The following is a 10,917-nucleotide window of genomic DNA, read 5'->3' as shown; positions in this document are numbered from 1 at the left end:
TGTTTATCTTATCTACACTATCAAATGCTTTTGCATAGTATCCCATGCCTCCTTGGATACTTTTGACAGAGTAATAATCTTGAACGTCATTTCATCACGGCCTTAATGTATTATGAACAAAGACTTCTTCTCTTTTTTACTTTGATATTTGAATTGTTTCGTTGCTTCTTTATCAATTTATGCTTCTTTCCTTCCACACTTGGTATAATAAAACCATCTTCTACGAGCTCCTATACATCTATAGCGCCTAGAAATGTCTTCATTTGTATACACCATAACGTAGTTCTCCTTTGTAAATTGAGGGATTTATGTTGGCAACACACTTGAGGAAGCCATGGGTTAACTTGACTTTAATACCAATTGAATGAATAAAAAGAAAAACTAAGAACAAGATAATTTGGACAAGGGAAGAGGGGTTTCTCTATCAAAATGTATTCACTTGATACAACTCAATTGTTTTCACCACATAGTCTAAGACTCACAATACAGTGTCTCACATTTAATCACTTAGGAGTGAAATCCAAATTAGATTATTCCCATCTCTTGAACCAAATTCTGATTTGACTTGTTTACTATCATACCATGAACTTCTTGTGGATGTGAACAAGTTTAACACTCCAACATTACTAACAACACCTGCAAGGATTGGCTGAAAAATTCTTTGACTGAGAGAGAGAGAGAGAGAGAGAGAGAGAGAGAGAGAAACAAACACAACCTCCTCAAACATTTGTTCAAGTTACGGGAAGAAGATGATCTTAATTATCCTATCTTGGTGAATAGGATTCAGAATATGTACAAACAATGACTACAATGATACTGAGATTTCTGTCATCTCTGTTTCAGGAGTAATGAATCATGTCTTCCACTGAGGCGTCCGTTGAACAACAACCTGCAAAAGCCAGATTAAACGAATATAAGATGATGATGATCTTAAAACAAGTTGCCAAGCAGACACTTGTAGGATCTTAAAACAAGAGAATTCTTGGTGTATACAATGAAAAGTTCAGTAAATAGGATTCATCTATAATGTTGTATTCTCACCAAGACAAAATGTCTGCAATTTACATGCCATCATCATCTTAATTATCACTAATGGCAATCTTATTTGATGGTTAACAACTGAATTATGTTATAATATCAAGTGCATACACCATGCAATCAGTGTCTAGTATAGAGAAAATATTGGATGATATCCACTGACATGAAAATGCATCACTCGTATGATTACTGGAGAAACTCTAATACCAATTTTCTTCATGAAGAAAACAAGTTGTGGCGAGAAAGTTTCAGTGTCGCGCAATGTTTTTTGCAATATTATGGTTTGCACTTTCACTTATTGGTAATTATATTCACATTCTCCTTGTGGCTAACACTATTATATTCCCTTTTGATTGTTTGAATAGGTCCATGTACAGCCACAAAATGCTCTTACATTTCATATTACAAAAAAGTATGTTCACTTCAACACAAAATTATAATTTCCTACTCCACATGCCACTCTTGTTTATTGTCTCTTCTGCATCTCTACCTCTGCCCCAAACTATCTTCTTCCACATCTGGGAGGAGTCTGCCCTTCTCCCCTCCTTTTCCCTCTTTTTAAGCCCAACCATGTTCATAGTGAAGCACAACCTTACTGCCACTTGTTTCACAGTAAAGAGCTTTTGTGTTTAGTTATAAATTAATACAAGAAGATAATTATCCGCTACAGAAATCATTTCGTGCTTTTAGCCTATAATAGAAGGATTTTCTGTGATAAATAATAACAGAGATTTTAATTAACTAATAGTGACACAGTAACTCAAGGATGTTTTTATCAACCCATTGCTTAGGTCTGATTAACTAGGGTTTGACGGATGTAACGACAAGGGGCAAAATAAGATTACGTCGGGAAACACAGTGTGCAGTGTATGATAATCAATAAGGGAAAACATAGGGAACATACTGAAATTTTCTATGAGAAACAAATGTGTTTATAGCTCATACAGCCATATCAAATGGAGCAAGAGGACGCATATGCTTGAAAAAGGATACAGACATATCCAAGTTAAAGGACACTCTGAAAGCTAAGTAGAAAAAATTATCAAAGAAAAAGGAAAAAAATGGAACCTAATTGAAAATATAGAGGCACTAACCATTGATGTAAATGCAAATGCAAATGCAGGTAACATTGAAAGAACCAAAAAAATAGAGCTAAGTTTGTCAGGGCTGGTCATGACATAGGAAAAAGGGCAGAATGGATTGGAGACTCAGGCAGGCATATGTAGTGCTAAAGAAAAATTAACTATTTAGTATTTGATCACATTCTAATAAAAATTGAACATTTTAAATGAAAGGATTTGTGCAGCTCACCTTGCCCGAGTTCTCCTTATTCCCGACAATAGTTTGACAGGCAAGCCTCCAAGATTCAGGCTTCTGCAGTTGTTAGGAGAAAATATCAATCCATTGTTTTCCAACAAAAGAAAAAGTTAACAAAAACACCAAACAAAATTTTCATTGTGCCAAAAGTCTCATAAGGCACCACAGATTATTATCTCTGTAATTTTCTTGCACGCATCGGTGGAAGAGATACAAGAAGACTTGCCTTCTTCAGATACCGTTGCTCAGTTTTTGTTCTCTCATTAAGCAGGTCTTTGCCATCAACAATCTGCAGCATTGTACCAAAGCAAAATAGTAATGATAAAGTGGAGATTAACATGCTCAAGTATTCCAACACTGATGGAAGGCAAAATAACAAGGGGAATGACATACAATGATTCTGTTACCTTTGGTTAAATGTAGCTTAACTATGGTTCTCCTTGACAAGCATGAAAATAATTGTTGGAATAGGATCGCCAGAGATGAACACCCAATGTGAATTCAAGGAACCAAAGAAGAAAAGGTTGCTTGATCATGTCAAGATGGACTAATTTCTTCTACTTGCTTTCTACAAGGCATTTCCTTAATGAATTTTGTTTTCTTTGAGTAAAAGTTCAACATTCACAGTTAGCTTTTGTGAACAGAGCATTGAAGAACTCAAAGGCATGGAGAGCCCTACAAAAGCCAATCCGAATTCACATCAAGCGACAGTTTGGGGGCAGATGTACCTCGACAATGCAAGTACCGCAGCTCCCACCTCCCCCGCAGTTCATCACCTTGCCCTAGTGGAGGCACAGGCGGAAAGGAATCATAGTTAGAAGCGTTTCAGGGGAGGATACATACCGGCGAAAAGGGGTAGAGGAAGATACGTACGTAGGCGGCGTAGAGCTCAATCTTGTTGTCGAGCATAATGTTGCGGAGAAGCTTCTCGCCGCTGACCGCGGACGCCTTGTCCACCGGGTACGCCCCATCGGCTCCAGCTTTCGGCTGCAGCGCACCAGCAAACAGGAGGAATAGCATGCAAGAATTCGAAGGACGAAACAGCACAAGCGGTAGAAAGAGAGGGGAGGGGTGTTACGCCGAGGAACTCGAGCTCGATCTGGGGCTTCGGTGGCTCTTCCGAAGTCGTAGGCGTGGGGTTCGATGAGGAGGGAGCGGCGGCGTGGGGGACGGAGATGGAGAAGGATGGTTTTCTTCGCGAAGAAGGAGGGTGGACGGAGGAGACGCGACATGGTTGTTGGGAAGGGGCGGGTCGGGGGAATAGAGAGAGGAGAGAGGCCGCGGCAGTCATTTCTTGCCTGCTTCCTTTGTTGCTTCGTCGTCAAAAAATGTGGGCTAGGATATAAGAAGATGGGCTGCGGCGGCACCACCACAGGCGGGCGACGAAGCTGCTGGAATTTGGACGCTTCACGCAGTCGCTTGCGTCATGCTCGTCTCGTTCGGCCGTGGGCGGCGAGGGTTCGCTGGTTCTTCACAGCAGCAGCAGCAGCAGCGGCAGAGGATCACCAGCTGTGGCGGAGGAGTGGCACACGTCCTCAGCAAACACTTGTGGCAGCCGTGTGGCGTGTGGCAGAAACGAGAGCCGCGCGTCCGTCACACCCACCCATGGTCGCCGTTTAGAAAAGAAAATACAAATGTGAATGGAGAGTTCCATGCATATTTAAAATATAAATTGATGTTTAATAGTTATGTTATATTATAAATATTGATGTTATCTTAGTATTTGTAAGATGTTAATATAATTTTTAAAAATGTTCAAAATGTCTTATAAATTTATTTTAAATAATAAATTTATAATTATATAATAAAAAAAATTTAATCCTCATGTTTTTCAACTATTCTATCAGCATAATTAATTTGCAAGATCAAATGACACTATTTTATGACTTGATTAATTTGTATGATCAAAATAATCACCAATTTTATGAGAAATTTATGACATGATTTAGTGAGAAATCATTTACGCCTTCAAAATTTTTTTGTTCAACATTTTTTAATATTTATTTAGATAATTATATATTTATTTATTATATATCTAGATCATACGAAATTTTTTAAGATTACATTTATCTTTTTTTTTACTTATTTAATTTAAATAAAAAATATATTTATTTTAATAATATTAGAATATTAAATTCATCATATAATATTCAATAGACTTTTTAAGGATATTACTGTTAGAGTTGTTTTTTTTTCTATTCACAACTCATAATTCTCTTAAAAATAAATAATAATTTAATATTTATAATTCTCTCTAATTCTATTTTTACCCTATTTGCACTCTACTATTGCCAGCTCTCCCTACCATCTACATAGAAGTGATGTTTTTTGGGTTATTATAGAATATACATAATCTTAAAAAAATAAATTATTACAATAACTATATAAAAAAATCTCTTATCTCCTTCTCATTAATTTTCAATTTATCCCATTTCATCATTTTTTTTCATTTTATGCTTAAGAGGAGGGGGAAAAGAAGAAGATAGAAAAAAAAAAAGTAGGTCGTAGATAAAGAGTGAAAATTTTTATTAAAATTAAATTATAAATCAAGAACATATATATTTATTTACAAAATGATAATTTATGAAATTTTAAAGTGCTCAACATATAAATAACAAAAAGGAGTTTACAAATAGCTACTCCCTTTTAAAATATAATTTTATTAAATAATATTTACCTCGATGTATATTTAAAATATAATTTTTATCTATTATTTATCAAGCACTCAAAATATTCTATAATTACATATTCACTCAAATCTTTTTCTCTGTATGTATATTAAAAATATAAATATATTTTCAAATGTAACCAAAGTTATTTTTTTTAACCACATGCCGAGTTCTATTGATTGAGAGTATATATATATATATATATATATATATAGAGAGAGAGAGAGAGAGAGAGAGAGAGAGAGAGAGAGAGAGTTTATTTTGACATTAAAATTAAAATGTATTGGAAACATACATATATTTTGTAAGATTTGCCGACATTATTACAAGAGCCAACACAGTTGTACCTATCATTCATATATATATATATATATATATATATATATATATATATATATATATATTGCGACGACGATTACAACTGAGAGACAAGCAAACAATTCGCTTATTCGTCAAGAACTTTGGCAAAACTCCATAACTTGATCGGCGAAGGCCGCCAAGTGCTCCTTGACGACGCATCTCGTCCACAACCGCACGCCTTGCATCGGTGCAGGCGGCCTCAGAAAGATGCACGTAGCAATGAAGTCAGTGTCATCGTTCAATGGAGCTACGCCTACTGGATCTCCCCACCCGTAGTCCACCTCCGAGAAACCAATCCTGCTCCAGTCCGCTACCACGCACGTCCCGTATTCCACCGGCACTCGGTACGGATCCGCCTCTTCCTCCCCCATCACCCACTCCAAGAACTTGGCGGCCAGCCGCTCCTTAGCGTCCCTTATCATGCTCACCACCTCCACGAGCGACGCGTTGACGATTCTCCCGCTGGTTGCTGCGACGCCCACCGGGAACACCCAGTTCCCGTAGTAGCCGCCTTCCTGGGGCAGAACTTGGTGCAGCAGGTGACGGATGTTGGTGGCGAAGCCGAGGCGGATGTGGTGGGCCGGCTCCAGGGTGGCAGCTCGCGTCCGGCACTGCCACAGCATTGCAGTCACCACGTCGAAGTTGGAACACTTGCGCCCAGTTTCTTGCATGCACCGGTTCTTGATCCGGTTGATGCTGTCCGCGGGGACATCCAGAGCGCAGGTCACGAAGGGGAATGCGGTGCAGGATGGCGGAAGACCTTGTGGCGGTGACGGTGGTGGTGACGGGAGATTGGCGGGGCTGGGGATGAATTCTCTGCTCCAGATCGGCTCAACGGTGGGTGCGGGAAGACCCCTTGCGATCTCTGCGACGGCTTTCAAGAACTGAGCTGCCCCGAGACCGTCGAACACTGCGTGACTGAACCTGACGCCCACCACGAATCCGCCGCAGGCAAACTGAGTGACCTGAGCTCAGCTATGACGACTGAAGTAAGTCTTTGTGGAAGATTTTAGATTTCATGTGGAAACAAAAAACAAAAATAATTCAAAAAAGTAAAAAAAAATATTTTTATTAATCTGAAGACCAAAATAATTGAGGAGAGAGAGAGAGTGAAAAGAAGAATAAAAGGGATAATCGATATATATATATATATATATATATATATATATATATGGGGTTGATATATAATTTAACAAGTTTAATTTCTTTTAGATTGAATTGGTATGGAGTCTAATGCATGCTAATCATGATAAGATTGACTAAAACTCGAATTCTAACAATAAATATAATTAAAATTAGTACTATTACAAAATAGTAATCATCTCTCGATGGATAACACAAGCAAACATGTTCTTAGTTCGTGGAGGAAGAAGCGTTACCTGTAGCAAGAGGATCAAGCTGTCCAAGTCCACTTGAGGCGGAGGTAACGGGAGGAGGTCATCCTTGGGCAGCAGGCGAGGGAGCTCGAGGTGGCGAACTTGTTCCAGAGTACAGTCAGCGGAAGCTTCGACGAACCACACGCCGTCTCCGGTGCAAGCCACGTCGAGCTCGCCCGGCTTGGACGACTCCACGATCCGGCCGGCCACGGGGTAGTAGACGACGAGGGCCTTGGACAGTGCGCCCTTCAGGAGCTTCGCGGGCTGGTCGCCGCGCTCGTAAAGCAGCAACAGGTCTACCAAGACCCTGACGGCCGCCTTGCGATCGATGGAGGAGAGGGGAAGGTTGCGGCTGGAGGGCGTGGGCTGGGAGGGAGACACCAGCGCCGGAGGCGACTTGGTGACGGTGAAGCCCATTCTGAGAGTGCCTTTGACTGGCTGTGTGGAGTGGCGAGTGCTGGGAACAGCCATAGTGGGCTTTATCGTCGTCGTCGTCAACATCATCAGCCATGGTGATTATACGAGTAATGTGAACCCTAAAATAATCTTTTTGGCCGCAATCACCGATCACATCATTCGGAAAAACTACACCTTCAAAATACGAAAAACATGACGTTGAGATTACATTTTTGATCGTCCGTCTGAGACACATGAACCATTACAGTCGATCTTATCTCTTCCTGGTTTGAAACATACGGCGTAATCAATCCTGGGCGAGAAGAGGCGGATCTTCTGCAACTGAGTGTAATAAAGTTGGTGTAGAAAACAGAGGGATGTCGTCGATTTAATTGGACTACCTCGCGATTCTTCATCCATCCTCTAACATATCATCAACAAGGGAAGAACAATCTAAGATTACTTTGTTTTCTAACATATATGATTGGCGATCATGGAGATTAGTGCATGTCTTTCACATGATGGTGTTCGCACCTTATCATGTATATATTATTTAAGGTTTTTTTTTTTGTCTGCGGACAGGTACGAAGTCACTCTCGTCTTCTTGCTTTGGTGTTGATGGGTGGTATATATATATATATATATTAAACATGCAGTTGGATCAGTTCAACCAGTTAGATCCGTGATCCAAAACATGATCGGATTGACATATGATCCGATATCGATAATTATATCTGGCAAAAACCATCAGTAGATTTGCTGCGTTAGAGACGTTTACCCAACTTAGCATGATCTGCGATGGGTGGATTCTGACAAGATCCCAATGGGGGTGATGGGATAAGATGAACAACCAGCTTAGCACACAGCACTGCGGTACTGTCCCACTTAGAGCCACCCACCCTCGCTCTCGTTCGACTCTGCAAACAAAACCACATGCTTTGGCCCCCAGCGGCTGTGAACATGTGGTCGACATGGATGGACTTTTGCTGCCATTGCCAATCCTTCAGCATTGATTGAACCATGAAACCATGTTTTCATAGCCAAGAATCATCACCAACGACGATGACAACACCCACCACCATGTCTTTAGCTCTTTCGGTGCTTTTCCCCCCACATACAGTGCAAAATGAAGAGGAAAAAGGAAAATGTAGAGAAGATCTTAGGCCAAATATCTTGCTGGATTTTGATGACCGTGTTCAGGTCAGCCACAGCTCTGCAAACTTGACCTTTGACACGCTTTTCAGGACTTCGAAGGGAGTGATGTCTCCCACCACCACCACCTTCTTGTTCGCCAAGTCCACTTGGAAGGAGGTCACTCCTGCGGATAGAATTGTGCAGTTGGCGTCAAAGATGGTTGAGACTAGAAGAAGAATGGGAAAGAAGCTACCTACCTTCCATCTTCGATATGTGCTTCTCAACCTTTCTCGCGCAACCATTGCAGTGCATCGACACCCTCAGCACTACGGTCTGCAAATTAACAGAGACGAGTTCCGAAATCTGATATCTCTATCACGTACGCGACTAAATGCGAGAAGAATTCCTACCTTGGGCTCCAGATGAAAAGCCAGCGTCGTCTTCCCCCCGTCAAGAACGTCTTTGATCTTCAAAACCTGCTCCACATGGCTTTTGATCAGTGACTTCTCCTCGAAGCCATCCTCCTCTTCCTCCTCCCAAGTGTTCATGCAAACACAAGAACCCGGGGAGACCGCGAGCGACAAACAATCCAGCACCCTCACAAGAGCTGATCTCCCCATCCGGCCTTGTCACGTACGGTCGCTGCAAAGCTACCAGCGATCGACTCTGTAAGAGCCAGCTGAAGCTTTCAAGAAACAGCCTCCCTTGTTTCATTTGCTTCCAAGATACCCTCCATTGAGAGTGATAGTGAGAGAGAGAGAGTTGGGGGGGGGGGGGGGGGGGGGGGAGGGAGAGCTCGACTTATAAGCATTTACCTCAACTTCAATAACAATCATTGAATCGAAGTGGGTTCCCATCACTCCTGGTATCCTAATTTTGCTGAATTAGGTACAGTAGAAATATCTCTATCAACTCTTTTCATTCGGTGCATCAATTGGGACAGCTCACATGATCTAATGGTGACTTGAGAAACATAGACAAGCTTAATGTGGGGAATCTCTTGCCGGGGGGGAGGCATGTGGAGGTTGGCCAAAGGAAACAAATGGTTACAGGTGGGTTTGGGTAAGAATGCTGTGAGCGGGGAATGGAGGCCACATTGAAGTCATGCCGCAGATAACAATGGTGGAATATGCTGGAACAGGTATTGCATGTGTTCATCTACTTTTAGTCGTAGCTTTGTGCTTGCATCATAATGCCATCCTAACCATGTCACACACCCAGTCTCTGGTCACCTTATTTAATAGATCTCTGCTTTTGGTTTGTTCTGCCGGCCACCACAACGTGGATGCTGAAGGCTTTGGTAATGGTGGTGGTGTTGAAGAAGAAGAAGATGATGATGATGAGAAGCAATGGATTTCAGGAATGTGACAGGTTTGTATTGGTTGAACTAAAAAGGAAATGACTTGTCCATTCATATAGGCCATGGATTGCAAAGCTGTCAAGAAGGAAATGAAGTTCCAAGATGCAGCACACTGTACCAGTTTGGACACTGAAAGGAAACAAGGCACAGGGAAGAAAATAAAAGTTCCTTAATGGAGGAACCATCATGGAGAAGGAAGGAGGTCACAGACATGTTGCTATGATGCTTCAATGAGCTACTAATCAACATAATGGAAACAAAAAAACATGCTCAGCCTCAGCCATATGAAATCTCAAAAGTTGCATCTAAAGCTCATTGGGGAGATGAATTTTCTTTAAAGAAAGATCCTTCTTTCAATTAAGGAACAGCTGCAATATTACAAAACTCAGTAGTACGATCTCAATGGTGTGAAACCCCACCAACTCTTGCAATGTTAGCAAGCTCTCAAGACATCTTACAAAGATTTCTCTGTTGCTCTGAACAAGACATCGTGCCTTTGTTTGCAATCAGATGTTGAGTGGACTTTCCTGTTTGGCTCTCTTGAAGCCATTGCTCCACATTCGCTTCCTCTTTCTAATTCAAAGGCAGCAAGGTAAAAGGATGCAGCTATAAACCTACAAGAACAGGAAAACAATAAATCAGAAGCATGGAACAAGCCACACCGGAATTCGCTTATGTAATATCAATGTGATCTATAAAAATTACAAACTTTCTGTAAAAGTAAAAGATGGATGGTTCATATCCTAATAAATTTTCGAGGTTATCGTATTTTTCTTTAAGCAACTAAGAAACATAGTAGGACTCTCCTTGTTTTGGAAGAAAATTATGTAGGATCATATTCTACTCTTGGTTACCTTCATCGGTCAATAGTTCTTCAATTTTCAAAGACAAATATATCATAATATGACTATCTAAAGCGTGATCAAACAATAGGAATTAGGTAAATGAACAGAAATATAATTGTACTGGACAAATACTATGAACAAGTTGAGAACAAGTTCAAGACATTTAGTGCAGCCCAAGCACTTACCAAGATCAACTTAGGTTTTGTATGTCCACTTAAATTCCTATAATTTAGAAGAAAATATACTTTTTTTTTCACTAGCAAACAAAATTGGGAAGATTTTAACATTGGAATAATGCAGATCCAAAACTATCCAATTTAAATGCGCAACCATTTTCTAGATGATAAGTCCATATCCAACATCATAAAAGCTTTCCAACAATACTATGCAGTTTAAGATGCTTCTGAAGTAACTCTTTAAGT

At 40.5% G+C, this 10,917-nt stretch overlaps 3 protein-coding genes across 3 annotated transcripts; all 3 read right to left on the bottom strand.

The window, feature by feature from the left end:
- Positions 1 to 736: 736 nt before the first annotated feature.
- LOC103985740 (photosynthetic NDH subunit of subcomplex B 3, chloroplastic) lies at positions 737 to 3,907 on the bottom strand. The gene is made up of 6 exons (XM_009403550.3): positions 3,434 to 3,907; positions 3,229 to 3,342; positions 3,084 to 3,137; positions 2,582 to 2,644; positions 2,350 to 2,412; positions 737 to 889 (listed from the first exon to the last, which is right to left on the bottom strand). Exons 1-6 carry the CDS (start codon positions 3,644 to 3,646, stop codon positions 854 to 856), a joined length of 543 nt encoding a protein of 180 aa, XP_009401825.2. The 5' UTR covers positions 3,647 to 3,907; the 3' UTR covers positions 737 to 853.
- Positions 3,908 to 5,414: 1,507 nt separating this feature from the next.
- Positions 5,415 to 7,275, bottom strand: LOC135629103 (myricetin 3-O-glucosyl 1,2-rhamnoside 6'-O-caffeoyltransferase AT1-like). Its single transcript, XM_065136277.1, has 2 exons — positions 6,764 to 7,275; positions 5,415 to 6,349 (listed from the first exon to the last, which is right to left on the bottom strand). The coding sequence occupies exons 1-2, from the start codon at positions 7,262 to 7,264 to the stop codon at positions 5,477 to 5,479; spliced, it is 1,374 nt and encodes a 457-aa protein (XP_064992349.1). The 5' UTR covers positions 7,265 to 7,275; the 3' UTR covers positions 5,415 to 5,476.
- A 547-nt stretch (positions 7,276 to 7,822) lies between these two features.
- LOC135629104 (protein SODIUM POTASSIUM ROOT DEFECTIVE 2-like) lies at positions 7,823 to 9,050 on the bottom strand. The gene is made up of 3 exons (XM_065136278.1): positions 8,701 to 9,050; positions 8,548 to 8,623; positions 7,823 to 8,474 (listed from the first exon to the last, which is right to left on the bottom strand). The coding sequence occupies exons 1-3, from the start codon at positions 8,908 to 8,910 to the stop codon at positions 8,353 to 8,355; spliced, it is 408 nt and encodes a 135-aa protein (XP_064992350.1). The 5' UTR covers positions 8,911 to 9,050; the 3' UTR covers positions 7,823 to 8,352.
- Positions 9,051 to 10,917: the final 1,867 nt, after the last annotated feature.

The sequence above is a fragment of the Musa acuminata genome, chromosome BXJ3-1 (assembly GCF_036884655.1).
Source record: "Musa acuminata AAA Group cultivar baxijiao chromosome BXJ3-1, Cavendish_Baxijiao_AAA, whole genome shotgun sequence".
Lineage (NCBI taxonomy): Eukaryota > Viridiplantae > Streptophyta > Magnoliopsida > Zingiberales > Musaceae > Musa > Musa acuminata.
This window is presented reverse-complemented; position numbering and strand designations above follow the sequence as displayed.